Source organism: Uranotaenia lowii, chromosome 2 (assembly GCF_029784155.1).
Source record: "Uranotaenia lowii strain MFRU-FL chromosome 2, ASM2978415v1, whole genome shotgun sequence".
Classification (NCBI taxonomy): domain Eukaryota; kingdom Metazoa; phylum Arthropoda; class Insecta; order Diptera; family Culicidae; genus Uranotaenia; species Uranotaenia lowii.
The window spans coordinates 164,338,081-164,355,241 of NC_073692.1; the positions used below are offsets into that span (position 1 = coordinate 164,338,081).

General features: G+C 32.3%; 1 protein-coding gene across 1 annotated transcript in view; it reads right to left on the reverse strand.

The window, feature by feature from the left end:
• Positions 1–17,161, reverse strand: part of LOC129742054 (uncharacterized) — a 144,362-nt gene that overhangs the window by 44,683 nt on the left and 82,518 nt on the right. Inside the window, exon 12 of the mRNA XM_055733901.1 lies at positions 10,115–10,374. Within this exon, the coding sequence (XP_055589876.1) occupies positions 10,115–10,374 (260 nt within the window). The remainder of the gene's footprint in view (positions 1–10,114; positions 10,375–17,161) is intronic.

The following is a 17,161-nucleotide window of genomic DNA, read 5'->3' on the forward strand; positions in this document are numbered from 1 at the left end:
ATGATTTTTATGGAATACTTGACGTTTCATGGCCCAATTATATGTGCTCACAGACCATAAATTATCGTTATAGTAAAACAAAACAAAAACAGGTGCAGAGAATGTCAGAGCTGATGCTGCTGATACAATACCTGATATAAGAGCTATTTTTGACAAATAATAGGGCGCTGATTTAAAATATTCATTTAATTTCTTTCTAACAGCTCTTGAAAATTGCAAAAAATAATTTAACAAATATGTGTACTTTTTGGCAAAGCAATCGAGCTTAATCATCATTTTAAAAACAGACAACTTAATTAAATGATCAACTATCTCCAAGAACGCTAGTAATTTTGATTTCCGATTAAAAGGGTATTGAACTTTTCTTTTTGTACTTTTTTTTAAAAATCTGCAAAAATGGGAATATATACAAAGTTTTAAAGAGACATTGTGAACTTTAATTTTGGATTTCTTACATTGTATTGGAAAGTCATAATGAGATTGTTATTGTTTATTAATTTTTCTCAAATAAAATGTAAAAGAGAAACATTTTTCATGACGTTAAATGAAATCAATGCTTTTTTCATCACAAAAACCCGTCACAGATTTTCTGGGTAAAATCACAGAAATAATGATTTTTTTTTTCACAAAAACAAAGAATTTTGTTTTGGTAACCTTGGTTCCAGGACAGTGAAAACAATGAAGACCGCAGGGGGTATAAAGACGAATTTAAAGGATATGAATGCACGAGCCAGGACCTTATGGGGTCTTCGGAAAATAGATTTTTGACACCATTTTGAAATCCAAGATAAGGCGGCTTCCGCTTAACTTCCAAATGCTTTAAATGAGTGACAGCTCGCATGAATCACTCACAATTTGGGTATCGGGAGAAAGGACTCAATTAGTAAAAGTCGAATTTCGCTGTCTGACAATCAATACGGCGGCTTACGCTCAACTGTAAAATATTGTGAATGACTGAAAATCGTATGGGAAAAAATCTGACAAAACAATGCAAAAAAATAACAAAATTAGGAAAAAAATATGGCAAAAATATGACTATCTTAAAATAACACATATTACGAAACTCTGCCAAAGATATATGAAATTATGACAAATGTGATAAATGACAGAACATAATAAAATTATGACATAAATTAAATAAAAATATAGCAAACATTTTATAAATCTGGCAATAAATTGACCAAGCCTTGGACAAAACATTTAAAACAAAAATGAATAAAAATATGATAGATGACAAGCAGCAGCACTTCGATGAACACCTGAACGGCGCACATGCAGGAGATCAAGACGGTGGGGGAAGGTACATCGCCGGCGTAGCCAACGACGAAGAGGAGCCACTCCCAACGATGAGTGAAGTTAAGGAAGCCATTCGCCAGCTGAATAGAAACAAGTCGGCTGGGAAGGATGGCATCGCAGCTGAACTCATCAAAATGGGCCCGGACAGGTTGGCCGATTGCCTACACCGGTTGATAATCCGGATCTGGGACATAGAACAGCTACCGGAGGAGTGGAAGGAAGGGGTAATATGCCCCATCTACAAGAAGGGCGACAAATTGGACTGTGAGAACTACCGAGCGATCACTGTCCTCAATGCCGCCTACAAAGTGTTGTCCCGAATCCTACTCCGCCGCCTAACGCCACAAGCAAACAGATTCGTGGGAAGTCATCAGGCCGGCTTCATGGAGGGACGGTCTACGACGGACCAGATATTCACATTACGGTAAATCCTCCAAAAATGCCGGGAACACCAAGTCCCTACGCACCATCTATTCATCGACTTCAAAGCCGCATACGACACGATCGACCGTAACGAGCTATGGAAAATCATGGACGAGAACGGCACACTGGAGTACGTAGAAGAAAAAGTTGGCCAAAAATATTTTTTAGGTTTGAAGTCAATAAAAGCGTTTATTTTGACTCATCAAACGTTCATTGGATCATTTAATATATTATTTATCGTTTTCGTAATTTTTCATAATTTTCTTTCAGAAATTTTCTAACATTTATATGACCAGATAGATAATCCAGGTTAAAAAAGTTATAAAATTAAGAAAAACCTAGAATTTTTTATTTGTTTTTAAAAGTGAAATATCAATTGAAAATATTCGAAGAAGAACATGAATTTTACTGGGCTTTAATTTAGAATAAACGAAGCCCAAGGTGACTTTTTAGGGGGAAAAAACTATCAATATTTTTAAACTTCAAACTCAAAAATATCTAAATTGCGCGAGATTGCGCGATTTTTTTCTTTTGCACATGACTTTTGAAGTTATCAATTTTCAAATGATATCAAACATTTTGCCGGGTTTTGCTGGGAACATAAACAAAAACATTAATTTGTAAAAAAATCAACGTTTAAAACAAAAAATAAATAAAAGAATTTTCAAAGCACTGTATATTGTCTCTAAAATCATCGATTTTTATCTATTATACTTAAAGTTATTAAACATTCCTCCATTGAAGTTCTCCATTTCAAATTTTCATGTTAAGCCACTTAAGAAAGTTTTTATCATAGATTTGACTTATTCGCGCTGATTCAACGATTTGTAGAAAAATTCTATCTCATGAAAATACTAAAGTTTCAACAACTGCTACAGCTTATAAATAAATCAGATGTCAAAAACTGACCGGTACATAGTGCTAAATTTATTCAAGAATCAAATAAACGTTAACATAAAAGTTGAAAATGAAATATAAATTTTGAGTTTTGGCCAGGTATTTGGGTCAAATACTCCTGTGTGCGACGATGGATGGAACGCAGTGCTGTGTGCGGATCTCGGGTGAATTGTCGAGTTCATTCGAATCGCGCAGGGGGCTTCGACAAGGTGATGGTCTATCCTGCATGATGTTCAACGTGGCGCTAGAAGGTGTTATTCGACGAGCGGTGGGCGAAATGCGGGGCACGATTTTCAACAGATCCAGTCAACTTATCTGCTTTGCCGATGACATTGATATAGTCGGCAGATCATCTGCGGCGGTGGAAGACATCTACCGCAAACTGAAACGCGACGCTGGATTGGGTTGATAATTAATACGTCCAAGACGCCTGAGTACAGAGTTCACCGATCCCGTCTGCCTACGAGCTCTATATTGCTGCCTGGTTCGATCAATATTGGAATCTGCGAATCTGGTATGGTGGCCGTTTGAGGCTTTGTGGGTTACGCGTTTCGAAGCAATTCAACGGCGATTTGTGCGGTATGCTCTCCGTGAACTACCTTGGAAAAACCCGTTAAATCTACCGCCTTTTCCACAACGATGTGCTCTGCTTGGACTCCATACGCTGGCGGATCGTCATTCCATTGGTCGATCACTGTTCGTGGCAAAGATCTTGAGAAATTGACTGCTGTTGGCTGCTTTCCCGTTGTAACATTTATGCTCCAGAACGAACCCTTCGTAATCGAGACTGGCTCTCATTGGAACCACGAAGTACGCGCTATGGCAGTAACGACCCCCTTTCAAACAACGGATTGAGCATAGCATGAGTAAACGACTAAGAAACTAGAAAACAATTTATGTAAACCTAGATTTAAGTTTTATTCATTCAGACACCCACCTTTGTCAGATGATACCAATATAATAAACAATAAACAACAATAAAGAAAAGACGAAGTACATGCTGGCCTGCGGATCCGAGACCGACCGAACCCGCTTGTCCAGTAATAACAAGGTCACGATCGACGGCGACGAGCTGGAGATAGTCGAAGACTTTGTCTATCTCGGCTCACTGGTGACCGCAGACAATGACACCAGCCGTGAGACCCGGAGGCGAATTATCAGCGGAAGTCGTACCTACTATGGACTCCACAAGCAACTGCGGTCGAGAAGACTTAGCCCTCGCACGAAGTGTAACCTGTATATGACGTTTATTAGACCGGTTGTTCTTTACGGGCACGAGACATGGATATTGCTCGAGGAGGACCTGCGTACACTCGGAGTATTCGAGCGACGAGTGTTAAGAACCATCTTTGGCGGCGTACAGGAGAACGGAATGTGGAGGCGAAGGATGAACCACGAGCTCGCGCGACTCTACGGCGAACCCATTATCCAGAAGGTGGTGAAAGCTGGCCGGATACGCTGGGCAGGACATGTTGCGAGAATGCCGGACGACTGTCCTGCAAAACAGGTGTTCGCTACGAATCCGGTAGGAACAAGACGAGCGGGGGCGCAACGAGCGAGGTGGTTAGACCAAGTGGAGCGTGATCTGGCGAACGTGGGGTGCCCGAGAAATTGGAGAACGGTTGCTATGAACCGAGTGAATTTTAGGAATTATGTTCGTCAAGTTATGTCGTGAGACGGAATACTATGTAAATAAAAAATAATGATAGATGACAGAAATTTAACAAAGAAATTAAAAAAAAAATCTGATGAAGCTATAAAAAAATTAAATAATAACAAAACTCGAAATTTTTTAACAACACTATGGAAACTATGACAAATGTGACAAAAATATGACAATTATGATAACTTATGAAAAATTAAAAGTAAGACAAATTTTGGCAATTAAATAACAGACATCTGATAACTTCATAAAATATTATAAATGTAGTAACATCTTCATGTCATTTACGACTTAAATCAATGATGCATTAATCAGAAAATTACTGAATAACTTATATGGTAGAACTGTGTTCGATAACTACTCTTGCGGATTCGAGCTAATTAACATCGTCTCAGGAGGCAGCTGACTTGCCAACTGAGCTTTATATATCACAAGCTCATTGCATGTTCTTATTTTGTCATTATTCCGTCATATTTGTATCTCATTTGTCATATTTTGTTAATATATTTTTCATAATTTTTTAAGGATTTTTGTCATATTTTGTTAAACTTTTGTAGTTTTACTGTCGTATTTGTCTGATTCTATTTTTTTTTTATTTTACTTCAAAATTGGCAATCCACATATTAAATGTTCTATGATTTTCATAATTCAGAATTAGGAAGCCTATCCCAGAGGTATTAAAATTAAATTTAGATAATTTACGAAATCTCTAAAAATTTACTAGGATCAAAAATATTATCACATAACATTGACAAATCTGCTTGAAAATCTGTGAATTAATGATTTTTTCATAATTTTAAAACTTTGATCAACATCTCTATGCAATGATTTCGTACGGAACTTCAAATTAAAAAAAAATCACAGTGCATAGAAAATTTTGAGGTTACACGAACAAAATTTAAATACATTTTGAAAAAAACTTTTCGAAAATCTGCACATTAAAAATCGTTATGGTAAAGCTTCAAATCGTTTTACGAACCATAAAAAGATTTTTAAAAATTTTCGTATATAATAAATAAAAAGGAAGTAAACGATGTTCCCATTTTGTGGAAAAAAAATCTCTTAGCATTTTAAATCAATTAAATGATTTAAACTCTTGAAACATGATCAAGATTTATCGATGAATCAATTCAACTTCGGCTGGTTTAATCAATATTAGAAATATGTTTATGCAAATGCATGAATAAGTTTTATTTATTCTTTTTCAGTTTTGTTATTGTCCAAACTTTGCAGATATAAAAAATTAAGTAAAATTCTGCAAACAATTATTTCCTACCTTAATTTTATTTCAAAGCGGCCCGCCGGGGAAATTTCAAATTTGAAGTCGCCCGTTGCTTCAAAAGGTTGTTTTGATAAAAAAAACATTTTTTTCCAATTATTTTTATTTGATTTTTGTTGAGTAATTTTTGGGTTTTATCCAAAATTGCCCGGATATTGCCCGGTTTTTTTGTTGTCAATTTTGTAATCAATTGCCCTTATTTGCCAGGTATTCATATAAAATTGCCTGGATTTGCCGGATACATGCTGGAAAAATTCTGGCAACCTTATCATGATGGGCTACATTTGCCTTTTATCTTTTCAATGTAAAATTTTTGCCTTTCTTTTATCACTTTTGTCATAAATTTTTCACAGTTTATCATCAGTTTTGTCAGATTTTTGTGATTTCATTGGAGCTCATTTTGTTAATTTGTCTTCAAATATTTGGTCTTATATTAGTTCTGTCAGGTTATTGTTATATAATTGTCGAATTTTGATCATAATTTTACACCATTTGTCAAAATTTTGTCATATTTTTTACCCATTTACCGTAGTTCTGCCATTTTTGTTTTATTTTGATCATATTTTTGATATGTTTTGATTATATTTGTCATATTTTTGGTATATTTTTTACCACATTTGTCGTATTTTATTCAAAGTTTTGTCATTTGTAAATTTTTTGTTTGTCATTTTTTTGTCATAGTTCTTTCAGATTATTGTCATTTAATTGTCAAGTTTTAGTAATAGTTTTTGGTGTTTTTGCACAGTTTTGATATATTTTTGTCATTATTTTGTCTTATTTTTATAACACTGGTCATATTTTTGTAAATTTTTCCAGATGCTTTTTCCAGATTTTTTAAAATATTTGTCATACAAGTTTCATTTTCTTTTTGAGCCCTTCCACTCATTTCCCATATTGTGGATGATTCATGAGATTTTCAGTTATTAACTGGATTTTGAAGTTAATCAGAAACCGCCATCTTTGATTTCAAAGTGACGTCGAACAACAAAATCCGACGTCCTTGAACCCAATACCCATATTTTGGGGGTTTCATGTGCTATTCAGTTACTTCCAACATTTTAAAGTAAAGTGGAAGCCCTGTTGTGGTATGAGCCTACTTGGTTGAATGATTCAACTGAATCAAAGCAATCGAAAGATTCCTTTTAATTCAACCGCGGTAACGGAATCTTTCGATTGCTTTAAAGTGGAAGCCACCATATTGGATTTGAAAGTGGCGTCGGACAACGTATTTTAAGTTTTATCCGTTCGTTTTATACAGTTTTTGAGGGTTTCTTGCCACCGGTCGTTTATTGCCAGTTCAAATTTGTTTTCATTGAAAAATACTTAAACAATGTTTTTTTTGCGAAATTTTTGTTTTAAAAATGTTGCTTTCTGAGCCGATGTCCATGAGTTCGAGCCCAAGAGTAAACATCGATCACAGTTGTACCGGATAAGTTTTTCAATTACTTGTCCGCCTACTTCATCGTTGATATAAGTCACGAATGACATAAAGATGTTAAAAGGACTATACTGCCGCTCATAGCAAGTCCGTCCCATTTGCATTTTCATCATTTTTGAGTTTATCCGTGGAATCACCTTAAAATTATCGGTAGTTTTAGGAGAAATATTTTTTTTGAATACTTTGTTCTGATGAACATTGAAAAAAACCTCAAGTAAATTTGTCCCATCGTAAAAATGATCGCAAGTCAGTCCCATCGAGAAAATCATCACAAGTCGGTCCCAAAGTTAATAATTATAGTGATAGACGACCATGTAGTGTGCTTTGAAATATAACGTTGCTACTATAACAATTGTGCAGCCTGCAGTTATATTCGATATGATACAGATTGGCCTGGCTGTTACAGCAATTTCTCGTATGTTATAAAAAAGTGAAATATTTTTTGCTATTTTTCCGAACATTCAATTTAAAATTTTAATTGTATAAAATTAAAACTCATAAGAGGTCTTTACTTGTAGCCCTCTTCATACTCACATTAAGCTTTCTAAGTTTATTTTTGAACGTATCCGGCCGGGAAAATTCGATCATTTTTACCCCAAAATAAGGCAATCTCCTGGGTAATGGATTTCAAAATTTCGAACTCAAAAACCGGGCCATAACCCGTCAAATCCGGTCAAAATCCAGATATTTTCCTATAAAAGGCAAGAGAAAAGGTAAAAAATAAACACATGAAAACAGATTTTTTACCAAGACACATCAACGGCGGGCGTTCAAATCTTATTTTACTATTCAAAAAATGTATGCAAAGCTATTTTATTTTATATTCGAAGTAATTCGTCCCAAAAATAATACATTTCAGGATTTGAATAAGAGTTTTTAGTTTGGATTTTGCAAAAATTGTGATAAAAATTCAGAAAAAATCGGGTTTTTTCCTCGATATCCGGGCAACCGGATCAGACCGGGTATTTTCCATTTATTCTTTAAAGATCCGGTAGCCTGGTCTGGTTCTGCATCTAGAATGCTTACCCTAGGTTGTCCAAGAACTTGGTTCCGATAGATCGGGACAAGCTCTCTTCTAGCCTTGTTTTTTCATCAGCGTTTGCAGTTGGCTATGGAATGGGACTGACTTGCTATCATTTTTGCTAAATACCTACCATGAAAATAATCGCATATGCGTCCCAGAATATAATTTTCAACACAAACCAACCAAATTTTGGTATTTTTGAACGAGCAATGATGCAAAAGTATTTGTTTGTCACGTAAGTAACAAATGCTGTTGATTGCTGCCATCAAAACCGCAGGAAAATACGACATTTCTCAATACAAGTAAAAAAATTCAATTGCTGTTTTCTCAACTCAACAAAAACGCGAATGGGACGGACTTGCTATGAGCGGCAGTATATTCGAAACAAAAAAAAATTCCAAAGTTAATAGCTTGATCTCCATTCCCACTTCGAACAACACTTAACCTGATTCAAATTTCAATTCTAAATCTGGACTTAATTTTCAAGATGCAACGTGTTTGTAACATTTCCAATTGCAATTGTTACCGTTCCCGACCGACTTGGGTTTGCATTAAACTTCAATCTCGGCTGATCTTTGCTCAGGGATGCCGGCTCAATTCAATTAGAGGACAACTGAGTAAACGACAACTTGTTCCGCTCTGTTCTGTTTATTCTAGCGGAATTGCGCCCCAACCTGATTTAGAATTATCCACAAGACAACAACGGGTTTGCTACGCTCTGACGTGACATAATCCTCTGTTCCGTGGACTGTTTTATTAAAAAGATAATTGCAATCCGACGAATGACTCTGGCGATGGTAAAATGGTTCTATTTATGAATAATTTACCAGATTGGTACAGGTCTCCCGGTGCCAGTTGTCAGCTCACGAATGAATGATGAATTCCGCTTCAATAATTGACAAGGAAAAACCGTTCCAGTTTCAATTTTAGAGGAAACTTACAAGTTTATCTGTTTTTCAATCAAAATAAACAGAGAACAGGTTCCATAAACGGAAACATCTATCGGTATTTTTATATGTGCTCTTGGAAAGACTCTCTTCTCAGGAAAAATCAAATTTTTCAAAGGAACGTTCCAGTGGCCCTAAATGCTCCACGTGTTCTTTACATTTGGTCGGAAACTGTCACTTTGGTGATAAGCTTTTCATGGAATGAATTTGTGTTTTAGTTTTTACTTTTCCTTGGTACGACGGCTTTTGGAACACTTCTTATGAGTACAAAATACCTACTTTGAAATATGCGTAAAATTTTCATAGAACTGTGTGGCATCGTTACACAAAAACACTCACACTTCCGAGAACAGTTTCTCATGGACCAAACATAATTTCCGGAGCACCTTAAGCGGCATTTGTTCCCCCAAACTCGAAATGCGAAAAAGTGAAATTACCAGCTGTTAGAGCCATAAATTTAACGAAAGTTTGGCTCTGTGGCCGGGTCATGTTTTTGGAACAGAAAAACCGCTGATCTATTGCAACAAGTTTTACTTACTGCATATTTAAGATTTTTGCCTAAGGGTTTTTTTTTCCTTTTTCCTAAAAATGCTTTTGTTTCAAACACTATTTGAAACTATTGAAAGTAACTTCTCAGATATTAATCAATTCTTATTTTTTTCTCATTTAGTTGGTTTCGTTTAAACCTTTTCAAGGTAATTTGTCAAAATAATTGTTCCTTAGAAATATGCTGATTACATCCAGGTGCTTGAACGTTTTTAATTCATCAATAAGCAGAGCATTCCGTAAATTTTGGATAATTTCGAAGAAAACTGTAAACTTGTTGAAAAGTTTAAAGTACCAACAAGAAATTTTTGAAGAGGAACGTTTCACAAGTTCCGAAGGAAATTTTCTATCATTCCTTTCGCAGAAATTGATAGCATTCGAAAAACAGATCAGCTCTTCAACTGAAAAAACTTGTGGCTCATCCAGCGGACCCTTTATGTCCACTTCATTCATTTACTTCTGCGAAGTATTTAGCTCTAGTATGAAGACTTTTTTTTCATCCATGAAAATTTTGTGATGATAGAAAACAATTGAAATTCAGCTAAATTTGAAGAAAAAATTATTACAGGTGACAACACAAAATTAAAAAAATAAAACTTACCGTCGCAAATCCGGACTGGAAGTGTAGGGAGCAGCAACTTCCTTAATTTTGAGCACCACTATTGCCGTCACAAAGATGCAAATGACATTTATGATAGTCAGAAGTCCGGAAACGATTCCGCTAATGAAGAATTCGGTCGGAATGTAGTTGGTGTAAAGGAACTGGTAGCTGGAATTGCCCCGGAATGGTTCTCCCTTCAGGTGTGGAATTTTGACGTCTTCGTAGATCAGCCAGATGCAGGCCAACGCCCAGAATAAACCCTGTTGGAAGAATTTACTTTCATTATGATCACCTTTTTCATTGAAAATTTTTTGCTTCAAGTCAACATTTTTTCTTATTTACTTTGAAAGAATTTTTAGAAACAAAAAAATGACAAAAATGATAAAAATGACAAAAATGACAAAAATGACAAAAATGACAAAAATGACAAAAAATGACAAAAATGACAAAAATGACAAAAATGACAAAAATGACAAAAATGACAAAAATGACAAAAATGACAAAAATGACAAAAATGACAAAAATGACAAAAATGACAAAAATGACAAAAATGACAAAAATGACAAAAATGACAAAAATGACAAAAATGAAAAAAATGACAAAAATGACAAAAATGACAAAAATGACAAAAATGACAAAAATGACAAAAATGACAAAAATGACAAAAATGACAAAAATGACAAAAATGATAAAAATGACAAAAATGACAAAAATGACAAAAATGACAAAAATGAAAAAATGACAAAAATGACAAAAATGACAAAAATGACAAAAATGACAAAAATGACAAAAATGACAAAAATGACAAAAATGACAAAAATGACAAAAATGACAAAAATGACAAAAATGACAAAAATGACAAAAATGACAAAAATGACAAAAATGACAAAAATGACAAAAATGACAAAAATGACAAAAATGACAAAAATGACAAAAATGACAAAAATGACAAAAATGACAAAAATGACAAAAATGACAAAAATGACAAAAATGACAAAAATGACAAAAATGACAAAAATGACAAAAATGACAAAAATGACAAAAATGACAAAAATGACAAAAATGACAAAAATGACAAAAATGACAAAAATGACAAAAATGACAAAAATGACAAAAATGACAAAAATGACAAAAATGACAAAAATGACAAAAATGACAAAAATGACAAAAATGACAAAAATGACAAAAATGACAAAAATGACAAAAATGACAAAAATGACAAAAATGACAAAAATGACAAAAATGACAAAAATGACAAAAATGACAAAAATGACAAAAATGACAAAAATGACAAAAATGACAAAAATGACAAAAATGACAAAAATGCCAAAAATGCCAAAAATGCCAAAAATGCCAAAAATGACAAAAATGACAAAAATGACAAAAATGACAAAAATGACAAAAATGACAAAAATGACAAAAATGACAAAAATGACAAAAATGACAAAAATGACAAAAATGACAAAAATGACAAAAATGACAAAAATGACAAAAATGACAAAAATGACAAAAATGACAAAAATGACAAAAATGACAAAAATGACAAAAATGACAAAAATGACAAAAATGACAAAAATGACAAAAATGACAAAAATGACAAAAATGACAAAAATGACAAAAATGACAAAAATGACAAAAATGACAAATATGACAAAAATGACAAAAATGACAGAAATGACAAAAATGACAAAAATGACAAAAATGACAAAAATGACAAAAATGACAAAAATGACAAAAATGACAAAAATGACAAAAATGACAAAAATGACAAAAATGACAAAAATGACAAAAATGACAAAAATGACAAAAATGACAAAAATGACAAAAATGACAAAAATGACAAAAATGACAAAAATGACAAAAATGACAAAAATGACAAAAATGACAAAAATGACAAAAATGACAAAAATGCCAAAAATGCCAAAAATGCCAAAAATGCCAAAAATGCCAAAAATGCCAAAAATGACAAAAATGACAAAAATGACAAAAATGACAAAAATGACAAAAATGACAAAAATGACAAAAATGACAAAAATGACAAAAATGACAAAAATGACAAAAATGACAAAAATGACAAAAATGACAAAAATGACAAAAATGACAAAAATGACAAAAATGACAAAAATGACAAAAATGACAAAAATGACAAAAATGACAAAAATGACAAATCTCAGCTAGAGCTATAGTGACAGATTGCAGAAACAAATAACTTTAAAAAAACATTGTGAACCGTATATCAAGTTTTCTAAAATTTTTTTTTCTACCAAAACACTCCTTGAGTTATTGCGTAAAACAAAATTCATTTGAATTTACTTAATGTTGCTTGAATGAATTTTTAACATAGTTCTTTGAAGCATGAAATTTTCGACAAATTTCATACTATGATAAGTGTTGATTGGCATCACTTAAAATAGTGATGTGACATGTTTTCAAGTTTGGTATGTAGTGAAGAATTTTCTCAACATGATTTTGGCATAAAAACGAATAAAATTTATTTTAATTGCTTGGAACGGCGACACATATTAACAAAACATTCTTTGGCCCTCTAATTGCGGGAATATTCAATCGGGAAATGCCCATAAAAGTGTTTTAAATCCCCAAGGATTGTGAAAATCAAAATAGAACTGATCCCCCAGGATTGTGGTAATCAATATTGAACTAAAGAAAGTTACTTTTCAAGATGATCCTGGAAGAATAGAGCTTCCAGCTTTCGCAGAAAGTCTATAAAAAAAAATCTTTATTTTATTAATTTTTTTTGCCCCTTGAGTTAGGCATCACCATCAACATTTCTTCGAATATAAGTGCGGGTAATAAAAAAGGTGATTGCTGGGGCTTGCAAATAGGCTTGCCTCCTAAATAAGATAAATGAACTAATTTTTCATGTTGAGCAATTTCTAAGTACACGTGTTTCTCAATAAACAAGCAACTGACATCCCACCAAGGTTGCCGGAATCACAGAAAAATCTATATTTTCACAGAATTTTGAGCCAATTTTCATCACAGAATTCAAACACAGAATTCTAGAAATATTCACAGATTTCACAGAATTTTCAAATTTTGGATTTTTTAATTCAATTTTTGGTAATTATGTTTGAATGAGAAAAATATGATAAAATTGGTAATGGTAATTGATTTTTCTTAAGTAATGTGTAAAAAACGCAATTGGACGTGATTTTTGAATGAAATTAATGGAAAAAGCATCACAGAAAACCGTCACAGAATTTTTGGGTAAAATCACAGAAAATCAGATTTTTTTTTGTCAAAACACAAATTTTTTTTCGGCAACCTTGCATCCCACATGGGGGAAACGAAAACTTACTGTTTATAATTTGATAGTTAAAACCCCTTTCAACTTTTTTTTTCCTTGATTAAGTTTGGTTCAGGGCAATAAAATACACCGTTTTAATTGAACCAAGTCCTAATAGAGCATCATTTGACAGAAATATTACTGCACCGAACAAATTCTTCACATGAACGCTACGTGAAAATGTACATGGATTTTTGCCACCATGAAAATCACGTGAAACCTACGTGAATTTCAGGTAGCAAACAGAGCTAGCGCAGCGAGCAGAATTCACGTAACTTTCATATGAGTTGTATGTGAAAATAACATAGCTCGAATGTGAAAAGGGATGCGTTCTGCTACATGCGTTTCACGTAGATTTAATTTAAATAGAAACGTAGTTGGGTTTTTCGGATCTTATAAATAAAAAATGTGTTGATTTTGCAGGACATTTTATGTTTTCTTAGACACGGTGCACTTTGCACTATCAATGGAAACTTTGTACATTTCACTTGACATACCTGACACATAATACCGCATCGAAGATGGCATTTGGGTTGTCTCCATAGTGATTGCCTCGTCGTGGTAGCTGCCCCAATTCCGAATTCTGTTAAAAAAATATAAAATTTAAATAACGAATACACAACAAAATTTTAACTACTCACGAATAATCAGCTTCATCACCTAGAATTTCTCTTTTTGATAGCACCAACTCTTGGATCCGCGCCATATTGAGTAGTGTATTCCGTCACAGAGATTTTACGTGAATAAGTTATTCAGAGCTACGTGAACGTCAAATAGAATGCACCAAATTCCTTTGTACTTGGTGGATCATTGGATTTTCACGTAAATCGTATGTCTTCGTTTTGATAGCATACAGCCATGTGAATTTCACGTACGGATCAAGTGAATTTGTATTAACTTCTTAGTGATTCACGTAAGTCGAGCAAAAATTCACGTTATAAGCGCCTACGTGAAAATCCAGGTGAATTTAACGTTTTTATTTCGGCTGAGTGTGAAATAATGCAAAATTGTCCCCATGCACCTCATTTATGGTATTCAAAATGACTTGGTGAAAAAAATTTGAAGTTGAGCTAACAATCAAAATTATCAGTATACGATCTACTGCAATTTGAGTTCCTCAACGAAATATTAATATCTTGATAATTAAATCTTGCTTGTGAAACTTTTTTACGAGCTTAATTTGAATTTATATTTTGAATACATATTCGTTTTAAATTTAAGTTGTGAACCTGAACTCAGTTACTATTACCACAATTTTGAATCTGTTTCTTAATTTAAAAACGATTTCTGAAATATACAGAAATAACGATTAATGAATTTAGATTCTAAATCAGCGTTCCCATTACGAGCCAAGAATGGAAATTTGTTTCAACCATGAATCTTTAATTTTAATCCTGAAATTTTGGGTGTTCAATCTGAATTTGTTTTTATATTTATAAGGCTGAAAAAAATAACAATTTCTCTTCACAGTATCGAAGTTTACAAAAAATCCGAAGAGTGGATTAAATAAAGTTTGAATAATCTTATGTAAATTTGGAAAAAAATATCCGAAAGATTACAATACCAAAAAACAAATTTTGGAAGATTGGTGCTTTTTCGTCTTTTGTAATCTTGATTTGATTGAGTTCTTCGATAAAAAATTACTTCATTTATAGGTTTTGTGCAACTATAGATATAATATGCAATTTTGTTACATACAAGCTTCTTGCAATTTATTGAAATTTATTTGTTTTTTTTTTCCTATAAATTTTTTATTGATCCGCCTTCTCTCCCCCCTCGCGATGATCCCAACTCCGAGTGACAAAAGAAGAATTTAAAATTTGTTCATACCAGCCTTATTACTTTGAATCCAACGGGAAACATCAGAGAAGCATTAGCAGAAGATTAAATAAAGCAAAAAAAGTGTAAGAATTCCTTAAATTAATTCAACTGTACGACAGAATCTGGATAAACCTTGTAATTACAAAAAGGATTGATGGGAAAAAAAATCCAACTTGCGAAATCTGATTCTGAGTTTTCAATTTTGAATCACTATTTCACAGCTTAATAATGTTTGAATTCAGCATTAGAGCATATTTCTAACTTTTTTAAATGGGATCTTAGGAAATTAAGAATGAGAATTTAGAATAAATATCAACTCAGCATTGTTTCTAATTTTTTTTTTCAATTTTTAGAAAATTATAATTTGAATATTAAAATGACAAGTAAGTTTCCAAAATCATTGTTCAAATTGTGATTGAATCCAAAACCAAATTTGAACGATTTCTAAAATGCTTTTCCTTTCTAATTTTAATAATAATTCAAACCAAAAATCAAAAATTCCAAACTGGATACTGATTTTGAAATATGATAACAGAAAAATGAAAGATAGTTGCCGCATTAAAACAACTAAAATACAGTAATCATTAAGAAAGACACTGAAAACATCCCCTCTTCATACGCCAACATTTTGCTTAAAGTTCGATACTGTGGAAAATTAATCGCAAAAACACTAACCGCAAACATCTATACGCAGTAAGTCGATACACTACACCTTATATCTAGAAGCACAAAATAAATTAAATTATTTGGAAACAGATCAAAAGATAGCTATACACGACCAGTCGAGTCGAAACTCCAAGGAAAACGGCATCGGAAAACGGTAAGAAAGCATAAATTATGATCAGCCGAAATAACTAAATAAACACTATTTTATTTCCTGATGAAGATCCAATAAGGATCGAAACGTTGAAAACGTAAATCAAATCGTTGTTTTTTAAGAAACAAGACTGCAAGCCGAAAAACCCCCTCGAAAAAAAGAGAACGATAAAACAATAAAGATTTTGATAATATGGAACCAGTAAATTTGGAATGGGTAAAATCTCCTTTGAAATTTAATGTGCAGAAACGAGTTTCTCTCAACAAGCAAAACATTTTTGAAAAAAACTGTAACAGAACTCTGAGCCTGTGACTAACTTTTGAAGTTTTGGAATTATCCCTGGGTTAAGATTGTATAAGTATAAGTATAAGTATAAGTATAAGTATAAGTATAAGTATAAGTATAAGTATAAGTATAAGTATAAGTATAAGTATAAGTATAAGTATAAGTATAAGTATAAGTATAAGTATAAGTATAAGTATAAGTATAAGTATAAGTATAAGTATAAGTATAAGTATAAGTATAAGTATAAGTATAAGTATAAGTATAAGTATAAGTATAAGTATAAGTATAAGTATAAGTATAAGTATAAGTATAAGTATAAGTATAAGTATAAGTATAAGTATAAGTATAAGTATAAGTATAAGTATAAGTATAAGTATAAGTATAAGTATAAGTATAAGTATAAGTATAAGTATAAGTATAAGTATAAGTATAAGTATAAGTATAAGTATAAGTATAAGTATAAGTATAAGTATAAGTATAAGTATAAGTATAAGTATAAGTATAAGTATAAGTATAAGTATAAGTATAAGTATAAGTATAAGTATAAGTATAAGTATAAGTATAAGTATAAGTATAAGTATAAGTATAAGTATAAGTATAAGTATAAGTATAAGTATAAGTATAAGTATAAGTATAAGTATAAGTATAAGTATAAGTATAAGTATAAGTATAAGTATAAGTATAAGTATAAGTATAAGTATAAGTATAAGTATAAGTATAAGTTTAAGTATAAGTTTAAGTATAAGTATAAGTATAAGTATAAGTATAAGTATAAGTATAAGTATAAGTATAAGTATAAGTATAAGTATAAGTATAA